The 20,723-nt window shown below is 34.9% G+C and overlaps 1 protein-coding gene across 3 annotated transcripts in view; it reads right to left on the reverse strand.

Moving 5' to 3' along the window:
* LOC109102714 (transmembrane protein 132C-like) overlaps positions 1–20,723 on the reverse strand; it is a 190,553-nt gene that overhangs the window by 13,541 nt on the left and 156,289 nt on the right. For 2 of the 3 annotated variants that reach the window (XM_042723570.1, XM_042723571.1), the window contains exon 5: positions 11,135–11,278. In XM_042723570.1, coding sequence (XP_042579504.1) covers positions 11,135–11,278 — 144 coding nt within the window. Of the gene's footprint in view, positions 1–11,134; positions 11,279–19,237; positions 19,401–20,723 lie in introns of those variants that run through there. The other variant, XM_042723572.1, reaches the window with a different exon arrangement.

Genomic DNA, 20,723 nt, shown 5'->3' on the forward strand with positions numbered 1-20,723 from the left:
GTAGTTGCGAGGCAAAAAAATGATCAAAAACAAATTTAAATGGTTTCAGTTATGACACTCTATGAATCATTTTTTCTGTCAGGTTGAATCAATGTACTGTAAAATGGAACTACAGATGCTTCAATAGATGGATAATTACAATTCAATATTCAGATAAATGCAAGAAAGTAAACTAATAACAAAACAGTATGCAAATACCGCAGTGGATTTATTGCTGGGGGTAAAATTGTGTATGCTTAACATTTTAACAATTAACAAAGATTTTAAGACTTTAAGCTTTCATATTAGTATATTTACCAGTAATTTTAGTAACATATATTAGCAAAATATTAACAGGTATTTCTTGACACTGTTCTTTTGTTCATTCTTCTATACTTGGTTTCTCAGTTTTCCTCCCGTCCAGCAGCTGATGCCATATTATTTCATGACTTCGGAACGGACCTGTATAAACACTTCCCTTCATCAAAGCCAAAGAGCTGAGCCATGGATTTGATGACACTGAAAAATCGATTTAATCTCTGTCTCTATTTTAAAGAGAGGGGGAGAGGAGACTGGGCAATGAGAGAGAGAGAGATGAAGGCCAGTGTTTCTTTGCGGAGAGGAGCACTATAAAGAGAAAATGATGTCTCAACAAGAAAGGCGAACAACCCAAAAACAATTGGAGGGTTTCTAATACCTCTATAAAATGAATCGTGTTCATTTTCAATTGAACCCCCATTTGGACCTTTAGGTCCTGATATTTGGAGAGAATTTAGAGAGAAACCCATTTTGAATGAGAATAACATAAACACGGACGACTCTGAGCACCAACAAGACTCCTACATGCACACACAAAAAAAGGATATACATATATATTTTTATACTACAGGTCCATTGAAGCTCAAATCTGATTGGCTGCCGAACATTCTAAGGTGTGCAATTATTTCTCAGGAAAAGCACAGCAAAAGTAGTTCCAGGCAGGTCTTGACCACATTACATGTCCATATCACTTCGTCACATGATTGCAGTGATTTCAACAGCAAAAGAACCAAAACCCACAACAACACAGACCAAGCAAATAAATATAGTCAACACTAGGATTAAAATGACTAATTATTTCCACAAAATTATGTTTTAAAGCAAATTATGTTCATGTTCACGATTTGTTCCAAAAGTATTAATTCATATGAACCTCATCAGGTTACAGAAACACTTATTTTGTAAACTATTAAAAGGACACAATAGCATTGATACAGTTTTTTTTTTTTATTAAATTTAAAAATAATACTTATAGCATCTTTTTTATAACTGTTCTTCATATGTGTGTATTTATGACTTCGCTCACTATGTTGATCTCAGCTGCTCCTCTCAGTTTCACTTTTCTACCAGCAAAATGTTGCTTTTCCTGTCAGTTTTTTTATTCTTTTCTCCACTTTAATTCATTCCACTCTTTCTGTTCTGTGTCTTCCTCCACTCTCTGCTCATCTCTGGAGTGATAAATCACAGATTATTTGGCTGACAATGCAAAACAGCGCCAGGTGCCACAATCCACCAATCCCATCATCCGCCCAGCTCACAAATTACTCGGAAGAATTGGCACTTGCTTCTCTGCTGCGGTGAAGGAGGAGAAGAGAGAGATGGAGATTGGTAGGGGGCAGAGAGGAGGCAAGAGAGGGTGAGAGGAACAGAAAGAAAGGGGAAGACAAAGATGGTGGGCATCAGCTGGAAGGGGTGGAATCAATTTCCTAGACAGGCAAGAGCATCTCTGGTTCACTGCTTGCAGAGGAATGCTCAGGTACAAAGAGAGGTTTTTAAAACAGATAGATGATCCCACACAGCATGATGCTGGAGAATGCACACGTGCATCTAAACTTCCTAATGCTCTGAAGAACCTGCTACTACATCATGAGCGTAGATTTAGATTGGGAACAAAGTTAAGATACTGAACCATTTCATGGAATGTATTACAAACATGTGTCACTTCCATTTGTAAAATAAAATTTTTATTTCCTTTTATAAATTCAATTAATGCAAGTATGGAATTCTAAAGATGTTAACTTGCAAGTTGCATTTAAGCACATATTAATGTATTTAATAATGCAAATATCGAGATTGTTATGTGGAATATTTTATTAATGCACAAAATATAACAAATCATTTTTATATTTTATCATATAGCCTAGCTTATGTATATACTGTAAATGATTTATAAAAATTAAGGTCAATAATATATATATTTTTTAATTAATGCTTTTATTTACAAAGGATGCATAACACTGATTAAAAGTAAAAGTATAGACATTTTTTAAAGACATTTAAATTGTTACAAAAGATTTCTGTTTCAAATAAATGCAATTATTTTGAACTTTCTATCAAAGAATTGTAAAAAAAAAGAAAAAAAGAAAAAAAAAACCCTCTCAAAATGTATCACGACTAAAATATTAATGAATTAATATTCATTTTAAAATTTATAATAAGAAATGTTTCGTAAGAATCAAATACTAGTAATGATGGCGAAAATCCAGCTTTGCAATCAAAGAAATACATTACATTTTTAAATATATTAAAATAGAAAGCAGTTATTTTAAATTGTAGCAGTATTTCACAATATTCTTCACAATTTTATTCTATTTTGATCAAATAAATACCTTGCTGAAATAAGAGGCTTCTTTTAAAACAAAAAATCTAAAAATAAAAATAATAATAAATCTTGAAGAATAAAATTCATATATGCCAAATGTCACAAAAAACTTTTAATCCATAAACAGCGCAGAATTTTTAACATCTGCGTGCATGTACATCGGTATAGTCTGATTTTGAAACGTCCTTACCAATAAACCAATCCCACAGCCACAAACTAGATTAATGCTGGGACCGCATGGTCTCTGAACTAGTTTGTAGTTTGCACTCACATGAACACTGATATAAAGTTACAGTTACCCGCTCATCCAAGCTTGCCTTTCTTCCAAAGAGTTTACACTGTGATTGAATTTGAATTTAGAGCATTTCCACTGCAGAAGGCGATACATTCAGATTCCAGGTTCTAAATGTGACACTGCCTGCGGTTAGAGACTCCCAGAGTGCCTCGTGTGGGAATCTGGCACTGTTTAACGTACATGATGAGTTTAAAACTTCATCTGTCAATCTTCCCCTTTAGGTGATTTCTCAAAATGCGCATCTTCAGAGTAAGATTTCTGATATTAGACCCACATAGTAAAAACCTTTCTCTCTCTCCTTATGTTGACTCTGAAAGTACTTAGCTTAGCATAATTTAATTTTTTGTGATTGATCATAGCGCTCATGGTTGCCTGTCGCCTTGCATTCATGACGTGGAACTTAAAAGCTCTGCAAATGATCAGAGCATCGCAGAGGAACACAGAGACGAAGGAAGATTAATAGGTAGAGTGAGAGAGAGGCGACGCAGAGTTCAAAAGTGTGATGCTTACCTTACGTCTTACATCTTTAATCAATCAGAGAGTTTTCCATCTGCATGCAAGATTCTTGTTGATGTAGTTTCAGCTTATTCCAAATACACTTAAATGCTTATTCACCATAAAAAAAATATTTTTACCGGAGCATGCAATCAGCAGTCATTATTGAGTCACAAACTCTCAGTTCATGAGGTCATCAGATCTGCACTAATTTTTTCACTAACTCGGATACTTAAAAACAGACGTTCACTCAAGCTAGATATTTATTTATTTTTTATAAAGGTCATTATTTACTCACGCTCATTTCAAACCTGCATGCTTTTTTTTTAATTCTGTTAAAATCAAACAAGCATATTTCCATGCAACAAAGGTGAACAGAAAGTGGGTCTCTCAAGCTCTACAAATGAGAAAAAGGCACAATAAAAATAAACTACAGTTTGTCATGTGTGTTATATTCTGAAACCATATGACAACTTTGTGAGCAAATGAATTACAATACTTCTTTACCATATCAAATCATAATATACAACGTGCATTATCTTTTACATTTGTTTTTCATTTTATTTTGTTGCATCCATAAAACAAACAAACAAACAAATAAATAAATAAAAATGTACGCCGTTTTATAAATTGATTGTTACATAATTGTTTTGCTATTCCAATTTATCTGCTAAATGGCACATTCCATTGTGACAACTTACCCCATATGTGTCAATGTGTGTTCAACGAAAATAGTACATTTAAACTTTTTTTTTTTTTTTTTGAGGCTTTAAGTGTATTTCATGGAGAAAATATAAAAATATAAAACATTGAATATTCACTGATCTAAAACAGTCTTCCATATTTTGTTGCATGGTAAGCATCTGTTTCTTCTCAAAGGAACATTTACTAAAAAGCTCAACTGCAAAAAAAAAAAAAAAAAAAGTTGAAAATGTACTGAAAGTTATTTTGATAAACATCTTCCTCTCCACCATATAGCTCTCAGATTCCATTCATGCTTGTGAACATTCAACATATTAAAAAAGTATAAATGTATGAAACAACATGAGAGGGAGAGTAAATAATGACATAATGTTCACAGTCTTCTGTGACTCTCTGAAACACTTGGGGCAGGCGGGTTGATTTCTGCGAGTCAGTTTGCCCTAGAATGGGAAGCCAGGTCTTTTTCAAACTTCTGAAATTGATATGCGGCATATTTACATAATATTTGCATAGGTATATAAGTCATGGGTGTCCCCAATATGTCTGATATTATTATTAGTGGTCTAAACCCTCAACAACATATCCTCTTTGGGAGATGAACTAAAAACAAAGCCCTTTCTTTGAGACAAGTCAAAAGATACACATATTCCCACAAATAGTGTCCTTACAAAATAGAGCAGTACGGTGAGGCCAAAAAGACCTCAAAACCAACTCGGACAGGTTTGCTGCAACGAAAGGGCGAAAAATAAAAACAGATTTAATAGTTATCAGTAAACACTGAACATCAGCTTGCAGACTTGGGATTAGCATCTCAGCTACAATCTGCCATTGTTTCTCATAAACACCTTAAAGCGTTCCTTCCATCTGTGTGAGCGTGTGTATTTGGTTACTTAACACAGTTTGCTATCATATCATGTGAAGTGAATCTGATTAGAAAATACTGCCATCACAGCACAGCACCAGCAGCTATGTCAGTCTCATTTTCCACAGCGTCTGTTTGAGTAGTTTATCTGTACACACACACACACACACACACACACACACACACACACACACACACACACACACACACAGATGGAAGCTTTGTTCTTAAGTGTTTATGGTGAAGAAAACAGCATATTGTTGAATAATTCAGGAGAAAATACCTTTTAACCTAACAGAAAGTTTCCATATGTCTGTCAGAGTGCCGCATGTCAGATAACTCACAGTATCTGTCAGCATTCTGCTTGAGGTATAATATACATAAACACACAAGAACATAAGCGGCAATCTGTTTCATCACGGATTGCGGGGGAAAAGTTTCCAACTGATACTCTGTTGTGTGTTAAATTCCATTGTCCATAATGTGAGCCTGAGAATGCTTTTTAAAAGGCATATAATAGCTCCCGTTGGGAAGAGGAGGGTTTGGGGAGGAAGGTTAACCGATTCCTCCCTACTCTCTCACATGGGCTCACAGGAGGAGGAAGGTTAGGTCAAAGGCTATTATCAGAGCTGAAAAAAGCCCCTGGGAGGGTCTCACAGGGTCCATTAGTTGTGAGTTACGGGTCCACTGGGCAGAGACGGCAGTATTATGGGAGCTTAGCCATATCCACTGTACATCACAAGCTCAGAAAGAAGCTATATCTATATAGTTTTAAAAGGTCGTCTAGGTGATTGATTAGCGGCTGTGATGTTTATGGGGGTCATAAGCAGTTTATGTCCACATTATTGAAATTTTTCTGATTATGCACTATAACATCCCACTCTTTTCAAAATCACTCAGGCTAAGCATTCAATACTAAAAACAAAATAGATACTTAAATTTGAAAGAAAATAAAAAAAAGCATGAGGACAATTGCAAAAGAACTGTCAAAACAGTACAGTAACCATATAGTTACATTTTTCAAATACATTAGATTTAGAATTGCATTTACACAATTACTACAATTTTTAATACAATTAAAATATAAAATGATAAATAAAAATATAATGTAAAATAGTAATAAAAACTATAATAGTACCTCAGTGATACTACTATTTAAGTTAAATGTGTAGGGCTTACAGCGTCAGCTGCTTCCAAAAACTTTGCAAAAGCAAACTGTATTATTTTCAATTTGTTAAAACATAATAATTATTTATAAATCGGAAACTCTCACACATTCACAGAAAATAGCTTACTGCTGTTATGAAAAATAAGGTGGAAAACAACAATGCAGGTCAACAATTGTTAATTTTTTTATATTTGCTCAAACCTGCAAATAAGAATAACTGCAAATATGAATATAAACCTAACAGACCACTCAGATCATTAGGATCAAGTCAGTTAGAAATACCAAGGGTTCACACAAAACAAGGGGAATCTGCTTTTAGCTATTATGCTGCCTGCAGCTGGAACCAGCTTCCAGAAGAGATCAGATGTGCTAAAACATTAGCCACATTTAAATCCAGACTCAAAACTCATCTGTTTAGCTGTGCATTTATTGAATGAGCACTGTGCTACATCTGAACTGATTGCACTGTATTTTATATAATCATTTTCTATCTTTAATTGTTTTAAATTCATTTTAATTCAATTGTTAAATCATTTAGAAAGTTTTTAAATTACTTGTTTTATAGTTGTGATATTTTTTAATGATTATTTTACTTCCTAAAGCACTAAGTAAAGCACTTTGAATTACCATTGTGTATGAAATGTGCTATATTTGGGAAGTCGTGGCCTAATGGTTAGAGAGTTGGACTTGCAATCCAAGGGTTGTGAGTTCGAGTCTCGGGCCGGCAGGAATTGTAGGTGGGGGGAGTGAATGTACAGCGCTCTCTCCACCCTCAATACCACGACTAAGGTTCCCTTGAGCAAGGCACCGAACCCCCAACTGCTCCCCGGGCGCCGCAGCATAAATGGCTGCCAACTGCTCCGGGTGTGTGATCATGATGTGTGTTCACTGCTGTGTGTGTGCACTTTGGATGGGTTAAAAGCAGAGCACGAATTCCGAGTATGGGTCACCATACTTGGCTGTATGTCACGTCACTCACTTGTCACTCACTTATATAAATAAACTCGCCTTGCCTTGCCTAAAGTCAGATTTGTGGGGGGAAAAAAGAAACTTAAAAATATAAAAATGCAGAAAAAAATTTGCCCTCATAAAGATCCCTCATATTAAGATCTGGAGGGTTTCCAGTAATAAAAATTAATCATCATCACTGGATTCATGGCCATGATTTTGAAAAATGACTCTGTAATCTTAATGAAAGACTGATCATAGCTAAGTAACGATTTCTGATGAGAAATAATTAAAAACGAACACACACACACACACACACACACGCACACACTGCAGCCCTCTTTCCCTCTCTCTCGACAAACATATTTTGTTTCTGTGGAGCTCAGCTGAAACAGACAATAGGAGCGGCCTTATGCTCCTAACCTGATCAGAGTTTACACGATTATGGGCTCGCCGGATATCTGCCTGCCTGTCACTGTAAAGTGAATGAGTTATTAAACAGATTAGCACCGTACAACTCTCTGCACCGCACTCTCTCTTACATAGAGGACACCTGCAATGTCTCCACTAGCACAGATACAGTAAAATCCAATCATTTCCCACAATAAATGAACACATTACAACAGAAGGAAAAAAAATGTGAAAGGCGGAGGAAAAAAGGGGTGAGGATGTGAAAGATTTATAATCCTCTTTGTTTTGTGTGTCCTCAAAACCTCTGCCTCTCCATGCCTCTGTCCTTCTTGTTCTTTGTCAAATTCAATTACCGCAGACATTACTGAGGGAGTCTTCACAGGAACCAATTAAGGCCGTGGCCTCGCTCTCACAGACGCTGGTTAAACAGTGGGATTTGAGCGCTAAAGCCTATGGGATCTCTTTAGCCTGCTCCTTTATTTATTTGATCAGCCATCATTACGAGAGCCCTTCAACCCACACAAACGTGGAACTGATTAACCACAGTGTGTGACGATAAAGATAAGAATGCATTCACACCTCAACCTGCAGGGTGGCCATGTGACAAGGTGACATCTTTAATAAAGGGTGACTTTATCCTTTACTTCAACCCTGAATTCATTAATTCATTTGCCATTGAAAAGGAACACATGAGCTGTATTTCCTGCCATAATCGACTTTTCTTTTTTATTTCTACTTTTATATTGTGTCCACCACACATAGCTGGAGATCTGCAAAATAATATTAGGATCCTATGATTTCAACACAGAAAATGCGACGGAATTGCAGAATGCAGTCACACAAATAAAGTTTGCGTATAACGTGGAATATGGTCATCAAATTGTGATATGGACTACTGTATGAAAAATAAATCACAAAAAGACTGCTATTTAAATATGAAATCTGCATGTTCTGCGTGTATCTGTATGAAGGAATGGGACAGGTTTTGTGTACTTCACACATATTCAAGCATCTGTGACTCTCGTGGTGTTTTCAGCATCTGCCATCTCACTGTATGAGAACTTCATCTCCAGAGCTGCTCTCAGTGCTCTGAGAGTCACTTCATCAACATTTCACAACATTAAGTTATCGTCACATCATATACACAGAAATTCCAAAGTTTTAATGACAACCCGTCAAAATAAAAGTTCGGATTAACTTGAAGAAATTGTGACAGAAATATTTTGCAACTGTACAGCAGGATGAACTTATTCACAGAAGTAGTAATAATAATTAAACTTTTAAAACATTATTTTTTTTTTATAATAACAATTTTTCTTCAATGTTTTAGTTTTAACATTAAACCTATGTTTTGCAGTACTCTTTGCCAAAAAAAAAAATAAAAGGAATTGTTACATTTGATTTCATTTTAAAAGACTAAACTGGTAATGCTCTATGCCTTCACTTGATTACCATTGCTTTTTGATAATATATTTGTATTAAATTATAAATCCAGAAAAATGAAAACAGACAAAACTGAATTTCTAAAACTTTTAATAAATTAAGTTGTAAAAGTTTTAAGAATTCAATCAATTAGGCATTCTTTTTCATGATTAAAAGTGAATTTGGGAACAATGAAATGGAAGTTGAGAAATGGCACTAAATTTGTTTCTAATAAATTGTTGTTAAATGGCATAAGTTGTATTATTTCAATTAATTATACATACTTTTTGATTGCTAAAATTTAATTTAACTAATCAAACAGAGTCCAGAAAAGTTAAAACAGAAAAAGAAATTATAAAAATAAAACAATCCAGAAAAATGGCATCTATAAGTACAAACTCTAGCAAGTGTATGCTTGATCACTGTTACAATTTTGAGAGGGTCTTTGGAAAAAATGTTCTACTCTTCAAGGGGTCCCTGGCCCCAAAAAGTTTGAGAACCCCTGGTATAAATAAAGCTGGGGCGTCTAAGCCTTGTGAACATTTCCCGTAGTTGAGTTTATCCTGACGGTGCACTTCTGGATCTCGTCCTCAGTTGCAGCGCTGTCATGTTTCCTGTTTACACCTGTCACACATGTCAGCCGGAGGTCAGACACACATTTTTATGACAACTGCAAGTAGACAGGTACACCTGCCGCAATTTCCCCACCACATGTTTCTGTCATGAAGCAGATTCTCTTCTATCCTGATGCTCTTTTTTCCCCATCACTACACCAACAGAAAATGAACATCCTGTAATTGCCTTAATAACGCGCTGTGTTGTTCAACCTTGCATTAAAACTCTGGGATGGGTTTTTCATTGTTACCGGGTATTGATTGTATTTAAACTACATATTGCTGCTTGTAAATGGAAATTGCCTCGGCATCAGAGAAAGTTCAGTTATTAGCTCAGAGCTCAGGAGAGCATGACAACACAGATGCTACTTCCACGTAACCCCCGAGGGTACAATTGACCGTCGGCCCCAAAAATAAAGGGTTTTTTATCTTTTACAAAAGAAACAGAGTAGGAAATGTAGAGTACAACAATGACACTACTTCCTTTCATTAAAACAGCTAAAGCACCATGTTTGTATGATAATTAAAGCAACAGCGCTAAGGAAATATCATTCAAAAGTTTGGTTTTGGTAGTTTTTTTTTTTTTTTTTAAGAACTTTCTTATGCTCATCTAGGCTGTATTTATTCATATATTATTTGTACAGAGGTACAGAGGAAACAGTATTATATTTTTACAATTTAAAAAACCTTTTTAATTTGAAACCTTCGTTTGAAATAGAAATCTCTTGTTATAAATAACATTTGAAGTAACAAACTTTTGTTTCATTTAATGCAACGAATCTTACAGTTCTGTATACACACACACACACACACACACACACCCCGTATGTGTCACATTGAAGTCTGCTCAAGCTTACACAGAACCAGTGAGTATAAATGAGATGTTTATTTGTTTGTATATATTTTTGTGGTATAACTCCTCTCAAAAAAAAAAAATAAATAAACATCTAGTTGTTATGAACGCTAAATCTTATGTAGCCTAAATGTCACCTTAGAAGATCATCTCTTGTCCGGTGACCACAAAAACGGGAGGATTAAATACTTCACAGGTCGAGTGAAACAAACATATATTAGCTGCATAAATACTGCAGAAGTTGAACAATACTAGAATTAATAATCAGATGGGTATGGCGTGGTTGGTTTGTTTATATTTGAAGGTGTTTCTTCCTGTTACATCAGAATTTTTCATCCTTACAGTTCCATCATTCTTTCGTCGGTTCTGCTACCTTTCATGTCGTAATTTGCATCAGCTCAGTCGTTTCCTGTGACACATCACGCGTTTGTCTTCCTGTACTTTATTCAGTTCTGGAAATGTCTTTTTTGTGTATGTGTGCATTTCTGAGCGTTAATACTTCCCAGATATCTTTGCGACTTAGCATGGGGGGGGTGGGCTTTCGCAGGCACCTGCTGTTTTTCTCGTCTGTTCATTTGCCTCCACTCTGGGCTTCCCCGAGTCACCCTGGAACCTGTCGCTTCTACTTTTTGCAAGATGAAATCTATCGACAATGCAAGCCCCCACTCCTGTATTAAGTTTTGATGGAGAGTGGGGGGAAGAGGATGAAAATGTTACCATGAGATAAAGCAGGTGAGCTCTCACCTTGAGGACGTCCTCATCTGTGGAGATGCAGGTCACGGGGTCATCAACCTCTCTCACCGTTCCGTCCTGCTCCACGGTAACAACCTTGACCGGGATGGCAACGCGCCGTCCGGTCAGAATCGCTGTGTTCAGGATCTCTGTGTCCTATGTGAGACAGACATTTGCCATTTAATTTATATATACACATTTATTTATATATATATTTATTCATAGAAATATATCACAATATTCGAATTATTTACATTTAAATATTATAATTAGGGCTGTCAATCGTTTACAAATTTTAATCTAATTAATTACACAATGTGGGGATTAATTAATCAGTTTAATCACATAATCGTGTATCAACTAACACTTTGAATAGGCTTTTATTAATATGGATGTTTTATTTTTAGCTTTATTTATTTTTTTAATTGTATTTGTAAATATGAAATATTTTTTAATAAAATGAATCGCTAAATAAGAAACTAAAACTGCCAGTAGATGGCAGTAAATGTCTTAATGTATAAGTCATTCATTGTTTCATTCATTCACCCAATTCATTCAAAATGCAGAATTATTCAGAAATTGTGTGTTGCTTGGAGACAAAACCGTTCTGCTGTGGCTTTAATAGGTAATATTTGCGTTAACAAAAATGAGAAGCAAAAACAGACAATCTGTGTAAATATAACACATTAAGCTCTTAGTTATTGAACCGTTGTATAAAATCAATACCACGTTTGCACCCATGCTGTTCGTAATGAAAACAGCACTCGTTGTTTGTGATATCGCTTAACTATATCATAATATAGTATATAATAATATTCGAATAACACAATAAATCGAAAGCTTTAATTATAATATATTCATATTAGGACTGTCGATTTAATGTGTTAATTTGGCACAATTAACTATGGACAAATAACTCATTAAAAATTTAGGTGTGATTTACTTGTCATTAATTAATCAACACATCAGGTAAAGCATAAGATAAGAAAAAAATGGAAGCACTCAACAGCCCTAATTTATTTGGAGTTTTAAATACATCTGAAACTTTCCCAAATCAATTTTTGGAAACTTTCCACCCTGTCCTTTCATATTATTAAAATATTGCATGCAATACTCGAACAGCTGAAATCCACCGCAAACACAGATAAATTGATTTGAAAAATAACAATCTGCAATAAATTGAGGTGCAGGGAAGGCAAGCCTCTCTAATGTAAAGCTGATGCCGGCAGGCACTGTGATGTTTTATATCTCACGATTGCTCGGCTTTGACAGAGATTAATTATCATATTCTCAATTATACAATCATTTCATCACATTCAGAGAGGGTTAATGGGTCTTCATGTTGGCTTGGGTCTCTTGAAATTCATCTCCTCAAGTATTTACCACATAAATATTTAGCATGAGAGCACATTCCTCTCGGGAGAAAACACTCCTTTATTGGAGAGAAAAGAAAGGATGAGAGACAGAAAATGAAAGCGAGGGCTCTGAGGAGGCTTGGTCGTGGCCATAATTGACATTTTAGCTTTATGAAAAGGCTGGTAATTACGACGAGAAGAGAGGTCAGTTATCGCAGTATCCATAGCGATAATGAGTCATTTCAAAGCCATCCAGAGAAAGACTCTCCAAACCTCCACCTTACAGAGAGACCAGGAGAGATTAGAAATAAATTTTTGCTTAATTGATTTTTAAATATTATATATATATATATATATATATATATATATATATATATATATATATATATATATATATATATTCTTCAAAACTAGTTTTTACTGAATAAAAATGCATTGTTTGAAGGATCAAATAATGAATTGTTGTTAGTAATTAATATAGTTTCTAATATGATAGTTCTGCATAGTGTTGCATACACCTTTTTGTTACTTTATGGTCTTTAACCCCAAACTGCATATGTTTTGTGTTTCTCATATACTGTACTGTATGAAACAAATGTGCATAAAAAAGATCACATTTGCAAGCTCTCCAAGTATGAGAATTAATGATGTTCAAAAACAGTATATATTGAATGCAGTCACCTTGACACGTTTGCATGGTATTTTACAATGCATTAAACATGAAACACAAATTGAATAGTAAAATACATACACTACTGTTAAAATTTGTAGTCATTAACTTATTTTAAAAATACTTTTATTCAGCAAAGATGCATTAAATTGATAAAAAAAAAGTGACAGTAAAAAAATGAAAACAAAATTTATGTTTCAAATAAATGCTCTTTAGACTTTCTATTCAAAGAATCGTAAAAATATATTTATTTATTTATTTATTTATTTTATATATTTTTTATATATATATATACACACACACACACACAAAAAAAAGGTTATTTTAAATTGTAAAAATATTTTACAATAAAACTGTTTTACTGCATTTTTTATCAAATAAATGTAGCCTTGGTGACCACAAGACACTATCAAAAACATAAAATTTTACCAACATAACAGTTTTTTTAACAGATTTATAAGGCTGAAAATGATATTGTGAAATGTATGAAAGTTTATTCAGAAATGGTCATTTGTAACAAACATTTTGCTCAAGTTGAATCAACTTGATTAGATGTGTTATATAAACATCCCTTTAAAACTATTTGGTTAAATGGCTACCTTTAGTGTGCCATTAAATGCAGCAAGTAAAAAGTGCTTACTTCTGTGAATACAGTGCAAATCTATAAGCTTCCTCTGAATAAAAATAGGCATGTTCATGCTGAAAAAAAAAACAAAAAAAAAACAATGATTTAATTGAAATTCCCATACCATTATCTTAATGCCTGGTTAAACTGGACTGCAGGTGGTTAGTGAATAAGAAACAGGTTTTCGCACGAAAATACCACTTATGAGTATGAAACTGCTTAGTGCATTCGCTCCACTGACTCTTCAAAGAATACAGAATACTACTTGTGATTTTAAGAAACTGTCAGATCTTGAGCCCTATATGGCTTAGGCATTAAATGTCCATTAAATCAGACAGAGATCTCAGTCTATCAGGACTACAGCTACTTAGAGAATGAGAGAATGAGAACACAGAAGTGTGTGTATGTGGGAATGAGAGAAGAGTAAAGGAGACGCAATACAATAGAGGAAGAAAAATCTACCTAGCTGCAACATGAGCAGTTTTTCATCTCAGGTCCTGACAGATAAACATGATGAATGAATGAGGGATCGGTTCATATCTACAGTACTTTATTCCACTTAGCTACATAAAAAATACAACTAAAAATATGTGCTATGACACAACAGTAAATATAAAAATACTGCAAATCTACCCACTAGCCAGACAACTACAAAGCTCAACAACAACAAAAAAAGACTTGTCTAGTTCAATGTAAAACCAATTTTATATAATGACATCAGTAATAATAATCTTCTAAAAAAAACAGGAAGTGCTTGAGATGTTAAAAACACAATAAATGCATTAAAATGAGTGTTCCTAAGTAAATTTTGCTTAACTGATTATTTCACATACACACACCCACTCATACGTGTGTGTGTGTGTGTGTGTGTGTGTATCTATGTATATTAAACTAGTTTTAACTAATAAAGACTACAAAGAATTGTTGTTTGGTAATTACTATAAATAGTACTATGATCATAATACTATGATAGTTCTGTTTATAATTCTGTTACATATGATGTTTTGTAAAAATTCCGGTGTTTAACCCAAAACAGCATATGTTTTGGTTTTCTCAAACACAGTACTTAACAAATGTGCAATATATAAGAGCACATTTAATGGCGCTGTAAGCCTTAAAAAATACAACTAAAAATATCTGCTATGACACATATGCAAAACATATGCAAAAAAAAAACAAACAAAAAAAATGCAGACCTACCTACTAGCCAGACAACCACACAGCTCAACAAAAAAAAGACTCGTCTAGAGAAATATGAAACCAATTTTTTATGATGACATCAGTAATAAGCCGCTAAAAGACAGGAAGTAGCGCTGCTCTCAGAGAGTCTTGGCATGAATGAGCTGCTTCTACATAAAAAGACACACACACAAACACAAACACTGCATACAAACACACACTCCTGCTCGCCTCTTCATATTCAAGAGATCCAGCCTCAGCTCTCTCATTCAACCAGACTGAATAAATCATAATTGATATCCATTACGTCACATTCCTAATCTCTTTATAAGCATTCAGCTAATGAATTTCACACTCCTCAAGTGGAGGAGAACAGAATGATGCTGTTACAGCGCGAGGTGGCTCGTACTTCACGGGTGTCTGCGTGACATTATAAATCGTCTCTGTCAAATGGGAAGCGCGGCAGCGGTGCGTGAGCTGGGTCAGACAAAGAGATGGATAATGCTCTTTTCCTGGTCACCTGTCTGGGCCCAATGCATTTTGTACGTGCTGGGGACAGGGATGACTTACTGGATCTGCGAACAATAATTCCTCCTAAAACTGATCAGTGCATAAACAACATGTGACAGAGATATTCTATTGGAAAGCACAAAGACTTCTTAAAAAAATCAACTGAATAAATGTAGAAACTAGCATAGGTGTAGTGGTCGACCGACATATCGCCAAGGCCAATAAATCGGCCGATATTTGTAATTTTTCAAATATCGGCATTGGCCAATAAGTTTTTCTGCTTGGCCAATGTGTTCGAGGCGGGACTTTTATTTTGACGGCAGCGCCTGAGCACACAGTGCTCACTTTCTCCCTATTGTTTGTTTTCGTTGTTAACAGTTCTGTCTAATATGGATAGAAGTCTGTCTAATATCAGATAGAACGGTTAAACAAAGGAATTAATGTATACAAAAAGTATTATAACGATTGCTTTTATATTTTTAGTAATAGAAAGGCAAACATTATAATACTTTCTCGTTTGGCGTCAACATTAAGCAAATATGCATTTATATAATTTAAACAAATCTTTGAATGGCTAATGGACATTTAATTTCACAAACCTTGTAAACTTAGTTGAATCCAGCTGTGAGATCTTGTGAAGTGTGCATTTTTATCCAGCATGATCACGTGTTCTCTGTGTGATGGTCGGTCCTTGTGAAGTGAATTCAACTTTAAACTCGTGATTTCAAATTATGCTGCGCTTCATGCTTTTCCCTACTGTCATATTCATGTCATTTTCACTGTGTGCTGTATGTAAAATGAGTGTTACCCTGTCTTTATTTGAAAAATATGATTCCCAATGCACACAAACTTCCCAGAATACTGATTGCCCTGTTGGTTACAATGTTTACTTCCTTTTTAATTATATTTTTATTAAATATTTATTTATTTGTGAAAAATACTTTGTCATCTAAAATATAAGTGTGTTTATTTTACACATTTATTTTTTAATCCATTGTGAAATTATTTCAAATTTCTTAAATATTAATGAAAATAAAAAATAAATAGAAAAATTATATCGGCTTTATATCGGCCCCCTGCTTTCCAAGATATCGGCATCAGCTGTCAAAAAACCAATATCGGTTGACCACTACATAGGTGATAATGTTGTGATTGCTGCATCATAGGTTTCCCAAACCATCTTCTTACTCCATTCACAAGTCCCACTCGAGTATACAGTACAACAGCTGGGCTCCAAAAGTAAACATTCCATTAATATTCTTCATAGGGGTAATGATTTTAAACAAAAATGTTCGAATTTTAAAGACAGACCTACTGTGAGCTATGAGTTTTTTAATCAAAGGTATATGCCTTTGTTGAACCTGTCAGTTCATATTATTTCAACTTAGTTTTAATAGACAAACATGTTTGAAAAAACTACATTACCCATGATTCTGCACCAAACTTTACCTATCAGAAAATAACGGCATACAAATTGTGTATAAAGATACCTTAGTGCCCACACATTCCCATAAAGCACTGCGAATAATATAGAGTTATTTGTCTATGCTCTCAAAACAATAAATAGCTGTAAATCAATCATTTTATATTTCTCCATTTTAATGCAATTATGTCATTCGCAGTGATTCATGGAATTGTAGTTCTTAGGTACACAGTATTGCACCTTCATCTTTTTATTCAAATACGTTTTGCTTCAAAACAAAGTTTTTAACTCATAGATGTTTTGTTTGGTTCATGGCTTATAACTTCAACAAGGACTTGTTAAAAAAATTCCCTATGGCTAAAAACTAAACCAAAGCTGCTGAAAAAGTGGGAGGGCACTGTTGCGCTCTATTGGTCAGACAACACAGCAGTGCCCTGCACTCATTCAATTGGTTGAGCCAGAAGTTGACACATGGTACAGCCTAACAAACAGTAACGTTTTGAAGGCAGAGTCCCTGTATGAGCCAAGAAATTACTTAAAGTTTTCTCCTAACATTAAACAAGACACTATACCTTCAAATGTTATTATAAAAATAAGGAGCATGGTGCATAATGTACTGTTAAAGTTTGAATTCAATAAAAAAAAGAATAGATGACATAAACCATATACAAGTTGTATTTAGTTCTGCTACTATCCTCTAGGGGTCAGTCACTTCAGTTTTAGTACCTTGAATGAGTAATAGCAATACCGATGGTCCCTTCACCGCTGACTGGGTTATTGGATCTAATTAACCATTTCAGATTCCTTGTTCCCACAATCAATACGCAAATGTTTTTTTTTTTTATTTACCCCACGTATTGAAAGAGGGTCCATTTCAGAGTTCATTAGATTGCACACACACACACACACACACACACAGAAAGCCACACTGGAAATCTTGAGGGGGAAAAGCGGCATTACAAATCCTCAAAAATCAATACATCTAAAAACTGTCTCTTTGTAGAATGAAAAATACATCTGAATAAATGCAAGCCAGCAGTAATGCAGGATAATGTCTAAACGCGCAGACATCTGTGAGAGCATGTATTTTTCTCTCTCTATTGCATAACCTGGCATATGCGATACTTGTTTTGTCAGGTTGGCTTGGTGTGTGTGTGAGTGGGTTGTAACAGAGGGGCTCTAGCAACTGAAACTGGGGGATTTTATTTCCAGATTTGCCAAACCCTGTGGGCCAGCAAATCTGAAGCTGGATAACTGCGGCATATTCCGTACCATGTTTAAACCTCTGTGCTGACAATTTACCAACAATTGACCTATTTTCCAACTACATATCAACTTGCTGAAAGAAGCAAAGAAGTCATAACTGCTTGAAGCATACTTCAAAACAAGATACACCAAACCAGGCATTGAGATAACGTAATTAATCTAAACTCAATTTGCAGATTCCTCTAGTAATTTGGCAGACTGTTCTAAAAAATAATTAACAGACATCAAAAACGACTTGGAAACTGAAACATTACATACTTTTCCTTTCATATTTTTGAAAATCTACATGAGAAGAGACAGTACGCTAATTGGGCTGGTCATTTCATATTTTTCTTGCTAAGATGAGAATGTATCAACATTTTATGTTTATGCACCTGGCAGACACTCCTGTCCAGCGCATACAAGACATACATTTTTGATAGAATGTGTCTTTCACTTTCTATTATCCTTTTTTTATCTATTATTTTTTGCTCACATATCTCCAACTACATTTTTTTTTTTTAACAAGGTGCCGCTGTCAGGGAAGTCAAAAGATAATTATGTTATTATTAGGGTTGCCAATTAACTTCAGAAATAGAAAATAAGGGACAACTGTGATTCTTTTATTGATATGTGATATCTTTTATTATTTAAGAAAACAGCATTTATAATTGTATTCTTGTAAAAAATAAGTGTTTATTCTTTAAGAAAATAAGGGATGCTCAAAATATTTGTACTGTGTAAATAGTTGTGCCTGCAGTCAAAAATATTGCTTAACATATTTATGTACAATTATTCTAAAAATAATTTTAATGTCATACCAAAATGTTATCGGCCTGAGTAAATTGTACCAATTAAACTTCAAAGCATAACAACTAAAGGTCTATGAAACATCAGTCAATAAAGCATTAAACAATGTCACTTAAAGTTTTGAACTTTGAATGAATGAAAATGCATATTTTTCAATTAAAGAAAACTTAGAGAGTGTGGGCTGCTTCTGGTGCATGGATTCATACTTCAATAATAACATCCAAGTTTAAGAATACGCTAGAAGTTATTTTTTTTTAAAGAATTTTTTCTCTCTCTCTATTTAACTACATTAACTTACAATGAAAGACATCTTCCCTCAGGTAGACTGAATATTTTCCTGCCTTGCTGGATGTTGGGCTCATGATCCATAAGTTGTTTGCATTTGCCCAAACTGATCAAAAATCAAAAGGGAATTTCCGTTAGGGCAGCAGTTCTCAATTCCAGTCCTCGTGCAACCCAGCTCTGCATATTTCGCACAGCTCTCTTTGTTAACACACCTGATTCAGATAATCAGCTCGTTAGAAGTGAGCTCCGTGCATGAACTGTGTTCCCATTGACATGGTCCCTACAGAGGTGTTCATTGCTCCCTACTCCCTGAGCAGGGGAAATCTGTTGAAGTTTACTTCACTTCGGAACATTCTTTCACGGATTTGCGCTGCGCAACATCTTCACACATGGACAAGTGTGACATCATATACCTCTGTAAATAAATAAAATTTAAATTCACGCTTTGCACACTTCAATGCACTTTGAATGGAACATATACATTCGATTCGAACTGGAATCATGGCGGAATATCCTGTGATGTCCACTTCGCAGGGCACTTACGTTCGAATAGAACAAACGTCTGAAGAGATAAGAGAGACATACAAAATGTGCAGAGCAGGGGGGCACGAAGAGTGGAATTGACTGTTTTTGTTTTTGCATTATTGTTTAGGGTTGCTTGGGTAGGTGTAGATGTTTATAAAAACACAGTCTAATAGGTAGAAAATTGAATTTATTGCTAGTTTTCTCCCGTAGCTGTCAGACAAGATGGCTGTTTCGGTTCCATGATTGGTCAGATCGCCTGTCAATCAAGCTCTTTGTGAACAGTCAATTCAGGACAAAACTGGTATCTTAATAAGCTTGGAGGCATCCGTTAAGTCAAACTTCACTCAACTCATTCAACTTCCCCGGTTTAACTAGCAGAGAAATTTATTGAATTGAAATCGACTTAAATTTTGATCTGTTTCTCACACAAAGCTATTAAAAGAATGACAATTTGTTTGGCTGCACTCCTCCACATCATCAATATCTTGCAAATGAGGAATTGCTTTAGTTTTTCATGTTGTTTGTTAACTGAATCCTCACCTAAAGACAAACAGATGGCGTGAGATAAAGATACAACTCAAACTTCAGTCTAGGTCCACTCTGCACCAATGTATTTAATTAGAAACATTTATGAACACGCTGAAATTAAACTGACATTTCAAGTTTCATTACACGTGCGTTTCTGTCCATCAGCAATACAGAAGAAAATAAATGCGAACTTCCTGTGTTTCAGCTCAGAGTCTTCCACCTCCCAGACTGCTGTGGGAATTGCGCCATTAAAAAGGCCAGTGTTCATGCAACTGCCCGTTGTGAATTTATGAGAAAAGAGTAGGGGCAATAATTACTATGCAGCTGTCATGTTCTGGGCCAATCTCAGTATGCTACTGTGCGTCTTATGCTAATTTCTGCTCTCTTGCCCCCAGGCCCAATCACATTGCGATCCTTAAGCTCATTTCCTGTTTTCCCCTTTTGCC

The sequence above is a fragment of the Cyprinus carpio genome, chromosome B5 (genome assembly GCF_018340385.1).
Source record: "Cyprinus carpio isolate SPL01 chromosome B5, ASM1834038v1, whole genome shotgun sequence".
Lineage (NCBI taxonomy): Eukaryota > Metazoa > Chordata > Actinopteri > Cypriniformes > Cyprinidae > Cyprinus > Cyprinus carpio.